The sequence below is a fragment of the Onychostoma macrolepis genome, chromosome 17 (assembly GCF_012432095.1).
Source record: "Onychostoma macrolepis isolate SWU-2019 chromosome 17, ASM1243209v1, whole genome shotgun sequence".
NCBI lineage: Eukaryota > Metazoa > Chordata > Actinopteri > Cypriniformes > Cyprinidae > Onychostoma > Onychostoma macrolepis.
In genome coordinates this window covers 15,628,783-15,652,390 of record NC_081171.1, presented here as the reverse complement: position 1 = coordinate 15,652,390, position 23,608 = coordinate 15,628,783, and the positions used below count along the sequence as shown (strand labels likewise).

Genomic DNA, 23,608 nt, shown 5'->3' with positions numbered 1-23,608 from the left:
ATCAAGATGGTTTTCAGTCCTTGACCATAAGTCGGCCTACTATCAAATTTAAATGGAAGAGTCTGATAAGCAGAAGACTGCCTTCGTATGCCCATTAGGCTTCTGGGAATTTAACAGGATGCCGCAAGGAATCTCAAACGTGCCTAGCACATTTCAGCGATTGATGGAACACTGTATGGGAGATCTAAATCGGAAGGAAGTGCTCGTGTTCACTGATGATTTAATAGTCTTCTCGAGAACTTTGGAAGAACATGAAGCTCGGCTGATTCAAGTGCTCAAGAGGTTAAGGGAATTCGGACTGAAACTCTCACCTGAGAAGTGTAAGTTCTGCCAAACATCTGTCAAATACTTGGGCCACATTGTATCCCAGCACGGAGTTGAAACTGACCCAGCAAAGGTTGAAACTCTTAAAACCTGGTCAAGGCTGAAGAATCTTAAGGAGCTCAGGGGCCTCATTTATAACCGTTGCGTACGCACAAAAACAGCCCCAAAAGAGGTGTACGCCACTTCCTAACAAAAGTTGGGATTTATAAAAACAAACTTGACTGGAAAATTTGCGCAAATCCATGCAAACTCTGACCCATGCGTGCAAACTCTTTTTCATGGAGTGAGAAATTAATGAAGTAAAAACAACGATTTTAATCTCTGTTTTCATGTCAAAATACACATTTACATTAAATATTCCACTCTCATTAATGAAGATAACCACTGAAATTACATAAATTCATTACGCAAAAGTTAAACCAAATCATATGAATTTAGACATACTGTGTTTGTAATGGATGCGCTTGATCACTTTTCCTCTTTTAATGACAGCAAGGAGTGCTATAGGTGCACAATAATTAATCTCATGTGATGATTAAAATATTTTTTTAGTGAGAACAATGATCAATGTAGAAAAGTCGCAAGAAAAAGACCGTTTAGAAAAAGCATTACTTCAATCCAAAGGAACAGTTTGGATAATGATGGACTCAAGATTGTCAATGGGCATTTGATACTGTCATAGCGAAATTTACCTCTGCTCCAGTATTGGGATTTGCCAACCCCAAACTCCCTTATGTGTTGCACACAGATGCCAGCACCACCAGTCTTGGTGCAGCATTATACCAAGAGCAAGATGGACAGATGAGAGTCATCGCCTTCGCAAGTAGAGGACTTACCAGGAGTGAATCAAAGTACCCTGCCCACAAGTTGGAATTTTTGGCGTTGAAATGGGCCGTGACGACCAAGTTCAAAGATTACTTGTATGGGGCAGAATTCACGGTGATAACTGACAGTTCACTCACCAGCACCTGACAGAAGAACTGTCAATGGTTGTTTCAGAAGAAGCTGTGAAAGCTATCTGTGAGCGTCATCAAATGGGTCAGTCCTGTGATGATCCTGATCTTTTACACCCCTCAGTGACCTTAGTGGAGTCCCTAACTATTGATGTGGGTGCCTTACCTCAAGTATTTCAACAGGATGATGATTACCAGATCACAGAGCCCTCGTCCCAATGTGCATACTATCCATCCTAAATTCTATGTGATATTAGTAATTTTCAATTCTATTTAGGGCAGATAGACAATTAAAGAACTGTGCAAAGTGGCTGGAATATCCAAGACTAGAACCACCCCTTACCATCTGAGAGGCATGTCTCTAGTGCATGCCTACATTTGCACTAAGAGTGATGTGACAGGATTCTCTCCATACGAACTAATGTTTGGGAGACCACCACAACTACCGATTGACCTTGCATTTGGTTTACCTGTGGATGGACAGTGTGAATCCCACTCCAATTACGTCCAAGGTCTCAAGAGCCGACTGGAAGAAAGCTACAAGGTTGCAACGAAAAATGCTGCAAAGGTAGCGATTGAAACAAGAAGAGGTATGACAAACATGTTGTTATTTCCACTCTTGAAGTTGGTGATCGTGTACTTGTGAAAAATGTCAGACTGAAGGGAAAACTTAAGTTAGCAAAAAAGTGGGAGCATGACATTTACATAGTAATCAAGAAAGCAGGTGACTTACCGGTTTACACGGTTAAACCCGAAAGAAAGGATGGACCTCTGAGAACTCTGCACAGGGATCTGCTGCTGCCTTGTGGATTCCTGTCGACAAGTGCACCTGATGAGTCTGTTGAAAGAAAAGTGATTCGGAAACCCAGGACTAGAGCCAGATGTGCTGAGGAACCTGAAGAGTCTGGAAGCATGAGTGAGCCTTCAGAGTCAGACCATGATCCAGTGGATTATTATGACGCAGGAAAGTTCTTTGAGATTGAAACCAGAATTCTGTCTAACTCAGAACCTATTCCTTCTTCCAAAAGTAGAAGTGCAGTTCACTTACCTGGTGCTGAACCTGTGATGGAAAAGGATGAAGGACATCCTATCTCGACAGAACTTGTTGATAAAGGAAACTTACCTGAAGTGGAAACCTCAAATCCACAGGAGGCCAATCATCCTACTTTAGAGCAACCGGTAGAGAGCAGCCTATCAGATCTGCCTGAAGTTGAAGTTCTTGATGGAAGCTCAGTTGATAAATCTGAAAAGGAAGTGGTTCACATGACAGATCAAGAGAAATCAGATGCTGATAGTGAATCATCTGAAAATTCAAGCAGGAAGGATGAAGGAAGTAACCATTCCATCCAAAGAGAAAGTGGCATTTCCAGAGAGTCTCAAGAGAACCAGAGTGAAGCAACTGAAACTGAAGATCTCAGACGTTCGAGAAGACGCTGTGAACCCCCAAACAGACTTAATTACCCGCAACTGGGTAATCCTCTCAGTTTAGTTATTCAGTCCCTGTTCTCTAGTCTAAGTACTGCAATTACTACCTCTTTGGAAGAACTGAGTCCCTCAAGAAATTACTCTCCGGTTAAAACCATCTGAATTCAAGTATGCAGAGGGACCTGCATGCATTCAAGAGAGGAGAGTGTAACCCAGATCATTAATCTAGGTCACTAATATTTATAGGGAGTATTATCTTATTCTTACTGCTGTAATATTATTAGATTGAGAATCCCCACCCCACAAAGTTAAGTTTATTTATATTGCTATAAATAATTAAAATAAATAAAGTTCCTAAACTGATTTCTGATTGGTAAGGTGAAATGTTAGCTCCGCCTCTACTGGAAAAGTTCCAGAAGAGTGCGTGCGAGCAAGAGAATAGAAGAGACACGAAAAGTTAATCAGTATTTTTTGGAGGAATACTAAATTCTTTTCCTTTTTTTTTCTGATACATTTCTCCTTGGTGAGTACAAATTTCATTATAAGAAATGTATTCAATTAAACTGAATGTGAATACTGTTATTGGAGATTGTAAAGTTAACAAGGAATATGAGGGAGTAATGTAAAAATGTGTTAAATGCTTTAATTTGTGCTTCAATACGATCTGCGAGTGTATATAATAATGTTCAAGTTGTCGAAGGGTGTTTTATTTGTGAAGATGTGATATTTTCCCTTGTGAAGTGTGCGCCAGGTGGTGCTAGCTTTGCTAACACTGTGCTTAGACTCTAGTGTGTTAATTGAGCACATGGGTGACTAGCATGTATGTGTTACGTATATGCAACTAATTGAAGCAGATGCTTTAGTCATTTGAAACAGTTTATTTGAACGAGTTATTTGATGATTATTTTTGGCTTTGTCTTTGCAAGGCCGGGTTTTTTTGTTCGTTTGGGGGTTTTTTTCTTCTCTTCCTTGAGTGTTTGAAGAAACTGCTGCTGTGATCCTGAATTTTGTCCGGGCCGTGGATTCCTATTCCTAGTTTGGACTGGCGAGCCATCCCACTGTTCGTACCTGGAAACCAAGTAAAAAGTTTTTTTTCTGATAGAATTACACACATTTTTTCCTCAAATTCACCTTATCAAAAAGTTTTTTTTTTTCTCATGGACTGAACTGTTCTTCCATTAATGAACATTACTGTTCATTAACAATTGGAATCGAGACTCTGATTTGAAGACTTTTCTGAACTTGATATTGAGAGGCTGATATTGAAATAAAAAAAAAAAAAAAAAACTGAGGTTGAATTTCAAAGATTGATGTTGAAATTTGCAAATCGGTTTTAATACATTGAACTGGTTTTTAACTCTAATATTTGTATTTTTGTTTTGAACTATTGTTGGTTATTGTTACTTAATTGGGTTTTGTCTGTTTCTATTATTATTTTAATTTTAAAAGGATTACAATTTATTCAAAGAAACAAAACTCTCAGAACAACACACTTACCTTTTCTTTGAGTAACTGCATCCCAGGAGTCCTAGTATTTATTTTGTTTCATTGTTATTTTGATGTCCTCTTGCTGCCTTTTGCTCTAGCGAATCGACCTTGGTCTTCTGATTTCTGGTCCAAGAAACTTCACACAGTAACTTAGTAATTGTGAACCGAGCGCTACTCAGTGCATGCTACATACTATTATTCCACAATACATAGCTATTTGATTACATCCCTATCAATGCAGATTGCACTAACATTGACATCTCTGGTAAAATATGATAAAGCTCTGGCAGTATACATGACAGGGGTGCAGGAAATGCTACATAACAAAACATTCTTCTAATTTACATATTATGGTACATTCCTATAATTCGTTCTTCACTGATCCCACACAAGCATTTCTGCTCAGTTAGGTTTGGTTACCAACTTGGGTATTAAGTCTTAATGGGGTTCCCTCATTGGTTTCTGGCACACTCCACTGCTGCATCAGTCTATAATCTAGTTTCTTCTCAACTTCTCAAAGTGTTAGACCTGTTTCTCAGTGCGTGCACAAGCAGTGCGTAAATGCAGCAGTGACGTACATCGAATATGTTGTATAATGATGGCCACAAAGTATAAAATGTCAATCAGGAGTGTGCCATTGACAATTATTACAAACCTGATAGTCATTAACTAGAACTTACTGTACATGAGGAGGCCTGTCACATTTACATAGGCTACAACTGATAATTAATCTACATGAAAAAGAAAACTAAATTGAAAACATTACTTTATGCTGCTTTATAAAAGCCTGTATTGCAAAACACTTTGAAAAGGTTTTCTGCTGCACCTCACACAACCTTATAACAAAAGTGATGAAAAATTATTTGCTACTTTCATGTGCTGTTTAAAACAACCTTTCTCAAAAGTGAAAATCAGAAAACAATGAGTGAATGGGAAAATTTCACTCTTTATTTTCCCAGCATGCACTTCTATGCTGACTGAGGGCAATAGGTTCCACCCTTTTCTTTTGACCATTATTCTTGTATTTATTTTTTGCTCTCTCCATCTCCTTCTTCAAAGGGGGCTGGAGTCAAGTGTTACTCGGTCGCTTTCTGCATCAATAGCAGCCTGTTCGATCAAAAGAGCCCATCCAAAAAGAAGAGAAGCAAACAACACACATCCTCTCTCACACACTCACCTAAATTACCCCAATTAAGCCACATCCGTATTTTCCTTTCACCCCATCTCCATTATGTCTCTCTTTCTGTCAAAACTGGCTTTTCCTAACAGCAGCGGGACAATGCAACACAGAACAGCATGTCACAAGAAATAGCTGGGTTGCCCCAGGATCACAAACCTTGAAATTGCCTTGAATCTTGATTTTTCTCAATATTTCTTTTTACTTGACTAATATTTAAAGCTTTTATGCTGTTTTTTGAAGTATAGAATACCTATATATTTTTCTATAAATTTGAAATACTTAAATTTATAGACATTTACAACATGGCACACATTTCTTTTATAATAGACTTACAGTAGACATCCATTACTGGTTATCAGAGGGCCTGGAATTTACCCATAGTCTTCAAGAAGTGTCCCAGGAGATAGTCCTGTTTGCAAAGTGACATTTGGAGTAGCTTTTGAAAGCATGTAATTATTATATTCATAAGCCATTATAATAACAGAAGTGGTGTTTGTTTAAACCAAATAATCTAGTCCCTAATGTTTGCCAGTGTCATTTAAACGGGTGACAACAGGATTGATGTGATTGTCATCTGCTAATTAGTGCTTTGTTGATGTGTAAACCCGAGATGAAACATAGAATCAAAAGAGCTGTGCTTTAATGGTGTGGTTTGATCTACACTTAAAAAGGCTTCAAATAAAACATTATTTTACTAACTCATGTGAAGCATGTTGGTGCTGAAAGTTCAAGTTCTTAAAACAAACATACAAACACTGAAAAAAGAAAAGGTACAAAAAGTTTTAGAATTTGTAACACAAAGGAGGAAACACAATCTTTGGTGATGTCCATGAGTTCCAGACTTAAGGCAGTCACTGCCTGCAAAGGATTCTCAACAAAATATAAAAAATGAACATTTTATTTATGATTATATTTATTTGTCCAATTACATTTGAGCCCATGAAAATGGGGGTACTGTGTATAAAAATGGTTGTAATTCCTAAGCATTTTATATTTTTAAATTAGAATGTTGTGAAAAAGTTCATTTTTTCTTGTAAGTTATTTCAAAAAGTGAAACTTTCATATATTTTAGATTCATTGCATGTAAAGTAAAAAGTTTTTTTATTTTTTTTTATTTTGATGATTAGAGCTTACAGCTCATGAAAGTCAAAAATCAGTATCTCAAAATATTAGAATATTTACATTTGAGTTTCAATAAATGACCATCCCTACAGTATAAATTCCGGGTATCTCTTGTTCTTTGAAACCACAATAATGGAGAAGACTGCTGACTTGGCAATGATCCAGAAGACGAACATTGACGCCCTCCACAAAGAGGGTAAGTCACAGAGGGTGTAGCTGCACTGGTCTAATGAAATGATAGCCACGCTTCATACAGATGTCTTTTGCTGTTTATTTGCTCTCTTTTTAGCAGACACCGTGAAAACTAAAGGAAATAAAGCATATAATGTTCAAAATATGCATTTCTCACAGTCCTTTTCTCAGTCTCTCATTCAAGTGTCAGCTGATATGCAAGTGAACATGTGCGACAAATCTGAATCCAATGACATCACTATTTACACTTAACATCGTTTACGTAAACTGATATAAAACAACATTATGCACAAAATGCAACCTATTTAAAGATGAATTACCGTGTGCGCCCTCTTAGACCATGCAGATAAAGGAACTCCTTTTCAGGCTGTATACAACTAAGGTTTCTCTGCATCCATGTTAGATTGACCCATAATGCAATGGTCCCACGCTCAACATGTGACCTGTTACGCTTCAACAGTCACTCTTTCTTAAAGAACCCCTAACTTTAAACATTTCAAGGGAGCTCATTTTCTACTTATTACACTGTGAATGTCACATTCATACATTTTAGTCAAGTATTTTTAAACAATAAATGAACTCAAATTAATATGAATTTATAACAGAAACGATGCACAACTCTGTGAAAACATGTCTTTGACAGTTACACTCCCACCAAATTACTATAATTTATGATGAACTTTATGTAAATGTTTGAATAAATTGAGTAATTTCTTAAACTAAATGATAGAACCATATATTTGACTCTTGGTTCAAAACTACTAGATGAACTTGTGACACTTAAAAGTCTCAAGATTAGACAACACATCAGATTTAATTGTTCTCTACGAGTACCACTAATTTATGAATAGGACGTTCAAGAATTGATGGATTAGTCAGTCGTTGACCCTTTTTCCCTAACTTCCCATTTCCTATTTGAATTTTGGCTTTTCGCACCAGTCCGTCTTCATCTGCACAAGCATCAAGCACTCGTCCAAGTCTCCATTCATTGCGAGGAAGCGCTTCCTCCTTGACAATGACAATATCTCCAACCTTAACGTTTCGTTTTGGAGAGTGTCACCGTTGTCTGAGGGTGATGTTTGCCAGATATTCCTTCCTCCATCTACTCCAAAATTGCTGTGTCAGCTATTGTACTCTGCACCACCTTTTTCTTGCATATAGGTCCTCTGGCGCAAATTTCCCAGGTGGAGGCAGAGGGACAGAGGATTTCATGGTGAGTAAATGGTTTGGGGTAAGCGGCTCTAGCCCCTTGGGATCATTGATGGTATCTGTGGTGAGTGGGCGGCTATTTATGATTGACATGGCTTCACAGAAGAAAGTTCTTAAGGAAGCATCATCCAGTCTTCCTGCGCTCTGAGAAAGGACCCAGCTTAGAACACTTCTAACTGTTCTGATCTGCCTTTCCCAAACCCCACCCATGTGACTGGCATCAGGTACGTTCAAAATGAAGTCACATTGTTTCTGGGATAGGTAAGCAGTTAATCTCTCCTTGTCCAATTCTTCCAAAGCCTTTGTCAGCTCGTTTTTCGCCCCAACAAAATTTGTCCCTTGATCTGATCTGATTTCTCTTACAGCTCCACGGATAGCTTTAAAACTTCGCAAGGCATTTATGAAGGCATCAGTGGTGAGATCTTCCAGCATCTCTATGTGGATTGCTCTTGAGCAGAAACAGGTGAATATGAGACCATATCTCTTATGCTCTTTCCGCCCTTGCTTCCAGAGAAATGGCCCAAAACAATCCATCACAGTATGAAAATGGTGGAGAGAGGTCAACGCGTTAGCAGGTAGATCCGCCATCATCTGTGTCTCTGTTGGCCTGCGAGCTTTCCTGCATGTAACACATTGCTTAATGTGGTTCGCCACAACTTTGCTGCCACCGACAACCCAGTAACCATTTACTCTCAATTCATTAAGGGTCTGTCCTCTGCCTTGGTGCTGAGTCTTTTCATGGCAGTAATCAACGATGAGGTGGATAATCACACCATCTCTTGGAAGGACTGCTGGGTGCTTCGAGTCAAGAGGTAAAGAAGCTTTCTTCAATCGCCCTCCCACCCTGAGAACACCATTTTGCAGTACTGGGTCAAGTTGGAACAATGGATGACTGTGTGGCAATTTGCCATGTCTCAGTATTTGTATCTCATCTTTGAAGGCATTCCTTTGTACCAATTTTACAAGCTTGATGCTGGCATTTCTCAAGTCTTTGACATTTATGGGTTTAACTGCCTTGTCTCTTGCTAATTGCTGGATTCGAGCAACAACTTTCAATGCAGTGTGCCATTTTGAAAACCGATTAGACCTCTCCAAAAAATTATCACTTGCTACCTCTGTTTGTAGCACTTGCGTTGTCCTGATTTCAGGATCACCAATCAGAAGCTCTGGAGTCGTTTTGATGTGACAATTTCTCTTTCCCAGAGAAACTTGGGTCCAGTGAGCCAATTTGAACTTATCGACTCAGACACCTTGAGGCCCCTGGATGCGTGATCTGCAGGATTTTGTTTGGTGTCTATATAATGCCACTGGGCAGGGTCAGTCACTTCTCTGATTCTTTGGACTCGATTCACTACGAAAACATGAAACCTACAGGCTTCATTGTTAATGTAGCCTAAGACTACTTTTGAATCAGTCCAAAAATATTCTTGGTCAATTTTGAGCTCCAGCTCCTCCTTTAACATGCTACTGACCGCTGAAGAGATCACCGCAGCTGTTAACTCAAGCCTGGGTATAGTCACGATTTTGGTAGGCACAACCCTTGCCTTGCCAATGACAAAGGAACAATGCACTTTGTCTTCACTCAACACTCGAATATATGAGCACTGACCATGGCTACTCGTATCTGAAAAGTGATGGAGTTCGATCCTTTGAACAGTCCCTAGATGTTCAGGAGCAAAACATCTTGCAATCTGGAGATTTTGCAAGTTCTTCAATTCAGTTAGCCAGCTAGTCCATTGTGGCATTAATTCTTTGGGTAGTGGGTCATCCCATTCAATGCCCCTTTGGCACATCTCCTGTAGTACTTTCTTTCCTAATAGAAGGAAGGGAGCCAGGAAGCCTAATGGATCGAACACAGATGCGACTGTTGAGAGGATTCCTCGCCGTGTTGCTGGTTTCTCTTCCAGGGCTACTTTAAACGAGAAGGTGTCACTATTTACACTCCATTTAACTCCCAACACCGTCTGGACTGGGAGTTCATCACCACCACTGGCTCGCTCACTGACAGGGATAGACTCCATGACCTTTCTGTCATTTGAGATGAACTTGTGTAGACTCAGTTTCCCTTTTGCACACACATTTCGGGCTTCTTGTACTAGTTTGATAGCTGTGTCCACATTTTCCACACTAATGAGCCCATCATCAACGTAGAAATTACTTTTGATGAAACTGGCTGCTGCTGGATACTCTTTTTCATTTGACATGCAAGATACTTCATTCCATAATTCGTGCAGCCAGGAGAGGATGCTGCTCCGAAAAGGTGGACTTTCATGCGATACTCCTTTGGCTCCGAGTTTGTATCGCCATTTTCCCACCACAGGAACCGTAAGTAATCTCTGTCTTCCTGACTTACATGGAACCTGTGGAACATCCTTTCTACGTCACAAGTAACTGTGATTGGATATTTGCGAAACCTGCATAGTACCCCCGTTAGTGAGATCAGGTCCAGTTAACAAGTGATCATTCAATGCGGTGCCATCATATTTGGCAGAGCAATCGAACACAACTCTAATCTTCTCTGGCTTTCTAGGGTGATATACCCCCTGGTGAGGAATATACCAGACGTTTCCTGCCTGGGGTTGGTGTTCGGCACTCTCTGCATCACCATCCTTGAAGACATCTTCCATAAATTTGACATAATCATCCTTGAAGTTTGGGTCTTTCTCAAATTTTCTTTTCAGACGCTTCAACCGCACCAGAGCCAGCTGCTTATTTTAAGGTAACTGTGGGCGTGTCTTAAAGGGGAGGGGCATCTCGAGGTGTCCCTCTGAGTTCTGGTGAATTTTCTCATTCAGAAGTTGAGTGAACTGTATATCATCTTGTGATATGCTCCTTTCCCGTGGACTTGAATCTCTAAAGTCTGATTCAAGGGCTCTGATGACAGAGGTAGGTGTCAGTATTGGGAGTTCCTTAACAGATACACGATGGCACAGGCCTGTGACTTCAGTTGACTTTGCAATCCGAGGTGAAGAGCCAACTATGCTCCAACCCAAGTCTGTCCTGACGGCATACGGTTCGTCATCACCTCCTGTGATGACTTGGCGTGGTGCCAAAGCTCTTGAGCAATCATAACCTATCAGGAGTCCGACTTTACAATCCAGCAGCATTGGGATTTCCTGAGCAATTTCATTCAGATGATTCCACCTTCTAGCGGTTTCAGGAGTAGGAATGTGGGAATGTTCGAGTGGAATGAAGTCTTGTAGACAAAAATATTGACTGAGCATACTCTTTGTCAAGCACCATACGAATTTTCTCATCTTCTGCATTAACATCAAATTCCTCTAGCCCCACTTCACTCAATCGCACTTTCATCAGTCCCATCAAATCTGCAGTCACTGCTGTACAGGAATCCATTTTTTCTTCTAATCTCAGTAGAAGGAACTGATTGAGATCTTTTAAGTTCATAGACATTTTTCACTTGACTTTCCATTCCCTCTACACTATCCATCAGGTCACTTAAGTCTTGGTCAGTGCACTCGCCCTTAAGTTTGGTACGTGTGGCTTTAGCTTCTTCTTTCCAGCTTTCATACAACTTGACAAATTTACTCTCCTTTTGAGAAACTTCTTGCTGCTTAAGCTCCTGCATTTTTGGAGTTAACTTTCTCTCTCGTAAGGATCTCCTGGGTTCATCTCTTCTAGAAGTGGTAGCAGTAGGTTCTGTCGTTGCTGTTTGAAGTGACTGTACATTAGAGTGAACATCACCTATTAGTGACTCTAATCTTTCCCTTTCAACATCACTAGTTTGACATTTTAATTGTTCGTTTAACCTAGTCAACTCTTCTTGAATGGTCTCAATTTGCTCACTTGATTCACCACATTGTAATTTTTCTCTATGAACTGACATTGTAAATGTTTACCAAACACTTTAGTACATTGTTACTTAACTATTACTCTCAGAACACAAGTACTCTTAGCACCATTCACAACAATGTCACTACTAAAGCATGAATCAATTAAAGCAATATATTATAACACTTTACTTTTCCCTTTGGTATTTTTTTTTTGTTTGTTTGTTTGTTTTTATGTCCATAGAGATGTAGATGTAGCACAGTCAAACCTGCAGTTAACTGCAGAGCAGAACTCTTCTGCTTGAAACAACGATGGAATAAACACTGTACTCTGGAGCCTGTAGAAAGGATACTGTAGGATGCTGTAGTCTACACGAATGAATGTCGCCCTCTACTGGTCGGGTCGCGATACTTTCCTCGGCTGTGACAGCTGTGAAACAACAAGTCTCTTCTCTGACGCGTTCTCTGCCCACGCGATGCTGCCGCGATCGTTTCCTCCTTTACTCCGATGTCTTTTCTGCACGCGATGCTCCCGCGATCTTGCCTTCTCTTCTTATCCGACCGGTGTAGCAGTCGATTCCGTTCCCTTCCGGAATTCCTGTTCCCCCTTGAAGAAGCGTGTCTGCTTAGCGGGTTGCCAGGTCTGCATAACAAACCCGACAAAATTGTTCATCAAACATTTGCCCAAAGTAGCCCAATTCCGCGGGGAAAAAACTGGATTTGGCAACACTGCAACAAAAACACAACTGGATGTACGGAAAGCGAAAGGGGACAAAAGTGTTGGCGCAACTTTCAAATGTCTTGCTACAATGCAGCGTAATAAAATTATTCTCACGATCCCGTTAATGTTCTGTGGTTATTATTATTCTTACAATTGTTCCTTTGTTTTTGTCTAATGTCTGAGTTTATGCAGTTGAATTTTGCATATACAATTTAGCCTAAACTGTCAGTGCAGACATCTAAACTTGATGCATCATATCTATATATAATACACAGTGTTGGGCAGTAACTAGTTACTAGTAATTTAGTTACTGTACTAATATTACTTTTTGCAGTAACTAGTAGTGTAACTAATTATTAATAAGATTTCAGTAATAATATCACAGTTACTTTCCATAAAACAGCTTAGTTACATAGTTACTTTTGATGCCTCAACCCCCCTGATTTCAAATCTAACAATCAGATAATTCTATAATAAATAATAAATAAAGATTTATTTTCCTAATTTTCACGACGCGCACATGCATGTGATGTCCCCAGTGCAGCAGGCAAGCTTGGAATATGGAAAAGTTTACATTCAGCAGATAGAAATATTGCATTATATTGATTTTGTCAGGAAAAAATATCTGTTGTGTAAGTGGCTTTACTTTACTCCGGCATTACTTCCTCTGATCAGCATATGGTACATTATATTAATATAATTCAAAATATTTTCGGAAAATGTAACAGTTTCTTTCAAACTCATGTGATTTGATAAAATGCATAACAAAATTTAATCGCATATGGGTAACGGAAAAATTACTTCAAGCTACACATGACAATTGTGCGTACCATGAGCGCACAGACTGTCCTGAGATTTGCCCCGCAAACATTTCAGCAGTAAATTATAGGCCCGTTTGTCCCGTATTTCTGTCGACTGAACCAGCCATGCCATTAATAATGAATGTATCAGTCTTTTGCATGCCAAAGTCAATTTCTGCTTATAAACATTGCGTCAAATAGAAAAAGAAAATCGTGCTACACGCACTTTCATGAGATCGGGTTAGACTACAACAGTTCATTTGTAGCCTATTTTACAAATGGGAATACAACGAATTCATGACAATGTTTTACATTCAAGCTACCTGTAAAAGTGAAAAGTTCTTTAAAATCATCTGGAATGCAATAAAGTAATTTTTAAAGCTGTTTTGCTGCATGGATTAAAAATAGGCTAATAAATAATTATCACATCAGACAAAATTGCGTTGCAGAAAATAGTTTAAATTTTAAGGAAATTCTAAGGAATTCAGAGCAGAGCAACATTTATATCAGAAAAAATATAATCGGGCCTGTTTTAGGGTTTTTCTTATTTTTATATTTTAGACGGTGATGAAAAATGACTCTCCATCTCCTCATTGGACGAGCCTTTAGAGAGAAATGCATCTTTACGGATTACATAATGAAAGAGTTTTTGTTTTCGATTTGAATTATTTCGTTTTAAAGTAGTAACTTAAAGCTTTCTATAGATATATTTATCATATTTGTGACTCAATTCGTTGAGTTTCGGTTCATCATTGTGAAGCGCTCCTATTCAAGACGAGACGGCAAGCGCATCCTCTGTTTTCCTATTTATTTTAATAAAAGCACAACGTTTTGTTGACATTGTGAATGCACACAAATAACAGTAGACCCTTTACAGTTCCGAATGATGTATTACTCTTACCTTTATAAGCAAAAATTACGGCATATTTAAGTTGTTTCCACTATCAAAAACAAAATGCAAGTGACCGCTCTGGCGATTCCATGTCCTGCAGAGCGCGCTTCAGCTTCCACTCTTCACACAAACAATTATATGCACCTAGCGCACATTTATATAGTTCAAACATTTAAACATTGTGATATGATTGAACTGTTTATATCTATAGATTGTATTTTAAGCAAGTCGTGATGATTTGAGAAGGCTAAATTGATCTTTTTAGCCTTCTCAAAAAGTTCGTCACGCCGCTTGGTCGTTACTTACAAAACAAAAACAAACAAACAAAAAAAAACCCTTACATTTAACAACCTTACAGTTGTTCAAAAACCTTGCTTCTTAAATCCATTTCCAAGTTTCGGAGAACAGACGATACTTTTTGAACTACTTTGCTTCCCGTACATCCAGCTGTGCTTCATGAGTACGTTCGTTCTGATAGTACGTATGGTAACTCGGCAACTACGCAAGACATGTAGTATGATTGCGTAAAGGGGAACAGACATTCCGAGGGGAACATAATCGACTGCTACACCGGTACCGTTCCACACTTGAAGCTGTCGGTTTCATTTCCAACTATTTGGAAATTAAAGTGATTTCTATATTTTAGAGATGTAAATAATATATTAAGTTTGCAGTGTAGAGAGCTTCATTCATTAAAATAGAAGTTTGTGAGATAGCGACGAACGGAGGAGGGTAACAGCTTTTTAATGAGAGTTTGCAAATGTGAAATTGAATTTATACAACAGTTTTTGATTTTATACAAAAGTTAATATTAAGTGACTTACATTTTAGGAACACTGTTGTCTATTTTGCTCTATTTCGTCAACAAAAATATAGTTAAAAAACAAAGCTGAGCCTCTGCGCAAGTCTTTGCCACGGCGCTGTTTAGTTTATAAATAAATCTTTGCTTTTGAACAAATCTAGTGAGTCAATGATTCAATGACCCATTCATAAAGAGAGTCACTTGCTTCGTTCCTAAATGAATCGGCCGTTTGAACGAATCGATTGAATGAATGATTCAGTGACAAAGACAGTGACTTGATGCCACCTACTGGCAGTTTCTGTTTCATTTTTAAAGTATAAATTGAGTCATTTAATTCATTGAAATTTATATATTTAAAACATTCATCTCGTAACATTGTTATTATGAGATGCATTAAGGCCACCTCTGAGTCTTGTCAAAAATTTCTTAAATTCTGTAAATATTGCTTAGGGTACATTTGTGCTCTTCTGTGCCATGCACAGATGAATTGTTGATGCTGATTTCATTTGACTGGAAACTTATTCTTCTGTTATATCTTATTATTTTCATTTAATTTATTGTTTAGTTAAAATGTTTTGATAAACGTTTATAAATCTATTTTTTTTTGGCACAAAAGATGACATACATTTAATAAAGTTAGAAAAATGGCATTACAAAGGTTTAAAAAAAAAAAAAAAAAAAACTTTAAGGAGTCAAAATATCAATAAGAAGGTTAATTTCTGGGTCATTCCTGGGATTCAGTAATATTTCAGTCCCCTAGAGTTTCTAAAGTGGTGGTTCACCAAAATGAATTGTTAGAAGCTTTTCACAAAACTTTGGGATGCCCATTATAATTAATAAAAATAATTTTTATATTTTTAGCATAAAATAATGTCTTATATCTATCTTGAACCAAGCATTTTTTAATGTCCCTGAGTTTGTACTTAGAAAATTAATAACAAAATGTGCATAGTGTCTGTGATTTTTGGCAACAATGTAAGCATTTACTTGTGTTCCTTTCTTGTAAAAAATATTTTCTAAAAAAATGCAAAATATTTGATAAAAAAACAGACTGTAAAGTTATGTCTCTCAGTCTGAACTCAACCCCATCACACTAACCATTCTTCGCCCATAATAATTTAGTCTCCACTCATATGTGACTTCATTCAGGTCTCTTTAATAATGGTGCAGAAAATGGTTAGTGGTATCATACTTTTTATTCATATTTTTGAGGCATGCTATGGTCAGGGAGGGTACTGTCAAGCTTAACAACTCAACACCGTCATATAAAATTAAGATGGAAAATTATTACTTTTACAACATTTTATTTTCAATCATAAGTATATACAATGTGTTTAGTTTATTGCTGCCATATATGGTCTACTCTCCTATGCTACATGAGCAGCAGTGGCCACAACCCCATCACAAATATATGTATTTCTCATTGTTACAGGGTTGTAAACTTGTGACAGGGTTGAGTTATTTGCTTCATTTATTAATAATTTTAATGAATATAAAATAGTTATGGTTTCAGTAAATATATATACTCCAAAATCATGACAACTCATATTTTTGTTTTAAATATAATTTTTTACATAATATGTCCACTTAAACGTGGACAAGCATCATACATCAGAAATTGTGCCCACATTTGCAGCAGAAAGACCGTGTTGGCCATGCAGATATGTTCACCCAGAAACAAGGGGACAATACGAGAGAGAAACAAAACCAAAAATTGAAATTTAACGCAATGTATCCCTTCAAATGTGTTACAGTCTTCAACCCCATTACACCTTGTCACATTAATATTTTTAGAAAAATATAGGGAAGACAATTAAGAACAAAAGTTGTTTTTGTTTTTTTTTCGTTCTTTTTAAAAACAAAAACAAAATTATTTCTTGCTGATTACCATCTGACATGTTAAGGGCTAAAACAATAAAATTGTGTTTTTAGTTAAAATTTTAAATTAAAAATATTTTTTACAAAAATAAAGAGACTGTAGACACACAATTTGTGTATTTTTAGCTTCAGTCCTATAAAAACGTGAAAATGATAAATGTTATCATTAAATTGTTGTCAGGGACACATGAGCAGTAGGTAGATGTTTGTTTTATAACATTTTTTGTGTAAAATCCTTTTTAAACCAATCCCATTTTGTCCGTTACGGAGTTGAGAAAAAAAAAAGCTGGGAAAAAACTCAAATTGATAATACGTCTTTAATGCCCGAGGTGGGAAAATATGATATTTTGAATATGATATATTAAAATATGCTGAATATTTTTTGGAGGTTTGATATGTGCCTAATGATGTGGGGTATTTAGAAGTTGAAAAACATGTATAATCCAAGTTGAAATGTTACCGAATCCCAGGAATGACCCTCCTGTCATTGATCAGAAGGTCTGTTCCTATTTTTTTTTAAGTAGGAGAGTGGACTGTCATTTGGGTGACGATTGTGGAAATGTTCAATAGCTTTTTTTGTAGCCAAGGCTTTGAGTCAATACAACTTCTTTCAACACAGAGACTCAGTAAAATAAACCTTCCCTTAGAAATATCCACTGCAGTAAAAGTGTTATAACTGCCCTCCTCTATTCTATATTTAGCTAAGCAATAGATTGGACAATTTGATGGCTGACAGGATTGAACAAAGGATGTCATGTCTCTCTTTATGTCATTTTAGTGCAATCAGACATGTACTGAATACGCTCTTTTGTTTCATTGGTGTGTGGTTAAGATGTGGGACGCATTCTTTATGACTGAATACAGCTTGATGAGTGTTCTCTCTTTAAATGTCTCCAGTATGTCAAAGGAAACTTGAATTTTTTTCCTTCAGGTCACTTGCTTTGATACAGTACTGCTGCCTTGCAGGAAAGATGGAACTGACCTGTGATGAAGCATTTCCATGCATTTACAGCCAACACCAGTGACACATGGTCAAAACTTTCCCAGGAAGCATATATATCTAACTCTGACCCTTTATCTCCAGGTTGTCCATGTTGTGGGCCAGAGGTTTTGCACAAAAAGGGTCAGATTCGAATATTCTTTTTGAGGAGTTTCCAGCTGGGAGCTCCGGTCACAGACACACCTGTCATTACTGTCTGTGTGTCAAAAAGAAAGTTATTTTTTTCCAGTTTAAACTTCTTGGTGTCAAAGGAAGATGCCCTCTTTCTCTTTCAGTCTCTCTCTTTATCATTCCCAGACCACCTGATGCTGGAAGACCAGTTGAGCTGCCTCTCTTCCCATCTGCCCTAGCAGTCCCTCGCTTCCCAGGCAATGACAGGTGCTGTTGCTGTGGTGATGGATGACTTTGTGTCGAGTGGCAGAGTTGGGGGGTCTTAGGTGATACCACCTGTCTATGAAGGAATGTAAGAACGAGAAAAAAAGAGAGAGGGCATCTTTCTCTGTTTGACTGACAGCCTATTGTTTTTGCTACTCTTTTCTTCCCACCAGAGCATTTCTCAGTATTTTTTCATATGAATTTAAATTAAGTCTGCTATACATAAACAGAGTTTCCATCATTTGTTTAGAAATTTTTAGATATATCTGTGAGTAAATGTACAGGGTCTTTGTCTTTTTATATATATTCTAATAAATGTTTTTTTATTTTATTGTTTTTGTGTTTATTATCAGTATACAGAGAACTAGAAAAGGAAGTCCCACCTTTCAAATACATACAATAACAAATACAGAAATAGATGTAAAAAGTATTCAATGTAAATATTTAATGTAATAGAAGGTGTGTGTGTGTGTGTGTGTGTGTATACATATACATATACATATACATATACATATACATATACATATACATATACATATAGGTATACAACCCGAATTCTGGAAATGTTGGGACGTTTTTTAAATTGGATTGAAATGAAAAATAAAAGACTTTCAAATCACACAAGTTAATATTTTATTCACAATCAAACATAGAGAACATAACAAATGTTTAAACTGAGAAATTTTACAGTTTTATCCATTATATTTTGAAAAGATTCAGCTGGGAGAACATCTAGCAACTACTTAAGTTAACTGACATCAGGTCTGTAACATGATTAGCTATAAAAGGGATGTCTTAGAGAGGCAGAGTCTCTCAGAAGTAAAGATGGGCAGAGGCTCTCCAATCAAAGAGTGCATAAAAAGATTGTGGAATACTTGAAAAACAACTTTCCTCAACATCAAATTGCAAAGGCTTTGCAAATCTCATCATCTACAGTGCATAACATCATCAAAGGATTCAGAGAAACTGGAGAAATCTCTGTGCATAAGGGACAAGGCCGAAGACCTCTGTTGGATGCCTGTGGTCTTCGGGCCCTCAGACGACACTGCATCACTCATCAGTATGATTCTGTCATTGACATTACTAAATGCGCCCAGGAAGTTCCAGATAGTTCCATCTGCAGATGCCAACTAAAGCTCTATCATGCAAAAAGGAAGCCATGTGTGAACATGGTCCAGAAGCGCCGTTGTGTCCTGTGGGCCAAGGCTCATTTAAAATGGACTGTTTCAAAGTGGAAAAGTGTTCTATGGTCAGACGAGACCAAATTTGACATTCTTGTTTAAAATCACAGACGCCATGTCCTCCGGTCTAAAGAGGAGGGAAACCTTCCAGCATGTTATCAGAGTTCAGTTCAAAAGCCAGCATCTCTGATGATATGGGGGTGCATAAATGCATACAGTATGGGCAGCTTGCATGTTTTGGAAGGCACTATGAATGCTGAAAGGTATGTAAAGGTTTTAAAGCAACATATGCTCCCCTCCAGATGACGTCTATTTTAGGGAAGGCCTTGTGTATTTCAGCAGGACAATGCAAAACCACATACTGCAGCAATTACAATAGCATGGCTTCGTAGTAAAAGAGTCCGGGTGCTGAATTGGCCTGCCTGCAGTCCAGATTTTACACCTATAGAGAATATTTGGCGTATCATTAAATGAAAAAAACGTCAAAGACGACCACAAACTCTTCAGCAGCTAGAAACCTATATCAGGCAAGAATGGGACCAAATTCCAACACCAAAACTCCAGAAACTCATAACCTCGATGCCCAGACGTCTTTAAACTGTTTTGAAAAGAAGAGGAGATGCTACACCATGGTAAACACATGCCCTCGTCCCAGCTGTTTTGAGACCTACAGGCATCAAATTTGAAATGAGTTCATTTTGTGAATAAAATTGTAATATTCCTCGGTTTAAACATTTGTTATGTTATCTATGTTCTATTGTAAATAAAATATTGCCTCCTGTGATTTGAAATTCTTTTAGTTTTCATTTTATTCAAATTTAAAAAACGTCCCAACATTTCCGGAATTCGGGTTGTATGTGGGTAGTTGACAATTAGGCAGTAAAAATGTTTTTTTTTGTAAAAGACCTTTTTTGAAAAAGAAATGCATATATTTATGTAGTGTGAAGTCTGATCTTTGAGAAAATATAAAAAGTCACTAACTTCGTCAATTCTTTCACTGCGTTTAAAAAAAAACATTTTTATCGAACTGTACCATAAATTTGGCCTATGGTGTAACATAGCAAAAATTAAGAACCCCCCCCATTTAAGAACACTAAAAATGATCAAAAAAGAATAAAAAGGAGTTAAACAAATCTTATTTACTTATTTAAAATGCTTTTTAAAGAGACCTTGTCCTGTGGTGTGGCATCTTTGTCCTGTGGTGTGACAGTACAGGCGTCACACCGGAGGACATTTTCTGTCACACCATAGGACGTTTCTTTCAATTAATGACCTTGCTATTCCAAGCTAACCCGTCATCAGTGGTAAGCAAGACACATTTGCATAATTTTACATGATTATGCAGTTTAACATGCAGTTTTTAATTAAAAAATATAATTTAGGGGTGTCACACCAGAGGACAACAAAACGTCACACTTTTGTAGTGGTTTCAAAAAATGTAAATATTTGAGCAATTCTGAGAGAAAAATTTTCCATGTGCACGTCATGGGCTTACAGGGGGCTTCAGTAACACAACCATGAATGGGGTCCTTCAGCTAATTAAGTTCTCTCTGGAATTGGCTGATTTAAAATCAGGATATGGTGTCACACCAGAGGACATGGTTTTCAGAGTCAAAATGTATCAAGTTCTATAAGACAATTTAGAGAACTGGCTCAAAAATGTAAAAAAATTGGAAAACACTGCAGCTTTTATAACAACAGGTCAGGGGCGGACTGGCCATCTGGACGTTCTGGAGAAGTCCAGAACGGCCGTCCGTTTGATGGCCGTCGGCCTGGCTGGTTCATCATCAAAGAAAAAGTGTCAAATTAATTGACGTTGAGGGCCGACAAAAGGGGGTGCTAATGCAATCTATTTTTGCTTATAATAAACCGAAACTGACGAGAAGGAGAGCGGGCTCGTGCTGGCAAGCAAAACACGTGAAGATAAAGGCCGGTTGGGAGAAGCAAAACGGAAAAAAAGCGAACGGTTACGTCAGGTTATTTTTGCCCGCCTCTCTCACTATACACAGCATGTAGCCCATAGCACTAAAGTAAAATCCCAGGACAACCCCTAGTGCGAGTGTCCACTGCTATTTGTCACTCCGCATTGTCTGGCATGAATATTCCACTCATTCATAAAGAGACAGCAGCGATTCTACAACGGGTTACGCTTGAGAGATATTGAGTTAGAAAATAGAGTAAGTAGCCTATAAGGTGATTGCTCTGATTAACACACACACACACACACACACACACATATACAGTGAGGAAAATAAGTATTTGAACACCCTGCTATTTTGCAAGTTCTCCCACTTAGAAATCATGGAGGGGTCTGAAATTGTCATCGTAGGTGCATGTCCACTGTGAGAGACATAATCTAAAAAAAAAAAATCCAGAAATCACAATGTATGATTTTTAACTATTTATTTGTATGATACAGCTGCAAATAAGTATTTGAACACCTGAGAAAATCAATGTTAATATTTGGTACAGTAGCCTTTGTTTGCAATTACAGAGGTCAAACGTTTCCTGTAGTTTTTCACCAGGTTTGCACACACTGCAGGAGGGATTTTGGCCCACCTCCACACAGATCTTCTCTAGATCAGTCAGGTTTCTGGCCTGTCGCTGAGAAGTTTGAGCTCCCTCAAAGATTCTCTATTGGGTTTAGGTCTGGAGACTGGCTAGGCCACGCCAGAACCTTGATATGCTTCTTACAGAGCCACTCCTTGGTTATCCTGGCTGTGTGCTTGGTCATTGTCGTGTTGGAAGACCCAGCCTCGACCCATCTTCAATGCTCTAACTGAGGGAAGGAGGTTGTTCCCCAAAATCTCGCAATACATGGCCCCGGTCATCCTCTCCTTAATACAGTGCAGTCGCCCTGTCCCATGTGCAGAAAAACCCCCAAAGCATGATGCTACCACCCCATGCTTCACAGTAGGGATGGTGTTCTTGGGATGGTACTCATCATTCTTCTTCCTCCAAACACGTTTAGTGGAATTATGACCAAAAAGTTATATTTTGGTCTCATCAGACCACATGACTTTCTCCCATGACTCCTCTGGATCATCCAAATGGTCATTGGCAAACTTAAGTCGGGCCTGGACATGTGCTGGTTTAAGCAGGGGAACCTTCCGTGCCATGCATGATTTCAAACCATGACGTCTTAGTGTATTACCAACAGTAACCTTGGAAACGGTGGTCCCAGCTCTTTTCAGGTCATTGACCAGCTCCTCCCGTGTAGTTCTGGGCTGATTTCTCACCTTTCTTAGGATCATTGAGACCCCACGAGGTGAGATCTTGCATGGAGCCCCAGTCCGAGGGAGATTGACAGTCATGTTTAGCTTCTTCCATTTTCTAATGATTGCTCCAACAGTGGACCTTTTTCACCAAGCTGCTTGGCAATTTCCCGTAGCCCTTTCCAGCCTTGTGGAGGTGTACAATTTTGTCTCTAGTGTCTTTGGACAGCTCTTTGGTCTTGGCCATGTTAGTAGTTGGATTCTTACTGATTGTATGGGGTGGACAGGTGTCTTTATGCAGCTAACGACCTCAAACAGGTGCATCTAATTTAGGATAATAAATGGAGTGGAGGTGGACATTTTAAAGGCAGACTAACAGGTCTTTGAGGGTCAGAATTCTAGCTGATAGACAGGTGTTCAAATACTTATTTGCAGCTGTATCATACAAATAAATAGTTAAAAAATCATACATTGTGATTTCTGGATTTTTTGTTTTAGATTATGTCTCTCACAGTGGACATGCACCTACGATGACAATTTCAGACCCTCCATGATTTCTAAGTGGGAGAACTTGCAAAATAGCAGGGTGTTCAAATACTTATTTTCCTCACTGTATATATGAATACTCAAATTGAAGAATGTAGTTTCAGGATTCTAGATTTTATGTTTATTATTATGTCATATACATTTTTGCTTTCTGCTCTTTTTATGTAGGTTTTGAGTATTTAAGTTCATATAATAATACATTTATTTCAATCCCTTGCTGAAAAATATAGAATACATATGAATATATATAGAAACCATCAATAGAATTTGTAATGGTTTTACTGGTTATAATGGAAATTGTATTGGTTTTAATGGAAATTGTAATGGACCCTATTGGTCTCTACTGGTAATTGGTTGCCTGTCATTGTTGTTAAATATTATTACTGTTAAAACCACTAAATCCTAATGGAACATGTCCCAAAACACACTACTGGAAACCATTATTTGATGGTTTTAATGATTAAAGGTTGATGGTTTGTTTAATGTTTGTAATGGCATTTGTAGTGGAAACCATTAG

The 23,608-nt window shown here is 38.1% G+C and overlaps 1 protein-coding gene across 1 annotated transcript in view; it reads left to right on the top strand.

Annotated features, from left to right (window-relative positions):
* Positions 1-1,876: 1,876 nt before the first annotated feature.
* Positions 1,877-23,608, top strand: part of LOC131523297 (uncharacterized) — a 36,932-nt gene continuing 15,200 nt past the window's right edge. The window contains exon 1 of the mRNA XM_058749584.1: positions 1,877-3,781. Coding sequence (XP_058605567.1) covers positions 2,190-2,864 — 675 coding nt within the window. The 5' untranslated portion in view covers positions 1,877-2,189 and the 3' untranslated portion in view covers positions 2,865-3,781. The remainder of the gene's footprint in view (positions 3,782-23,608) is intronic.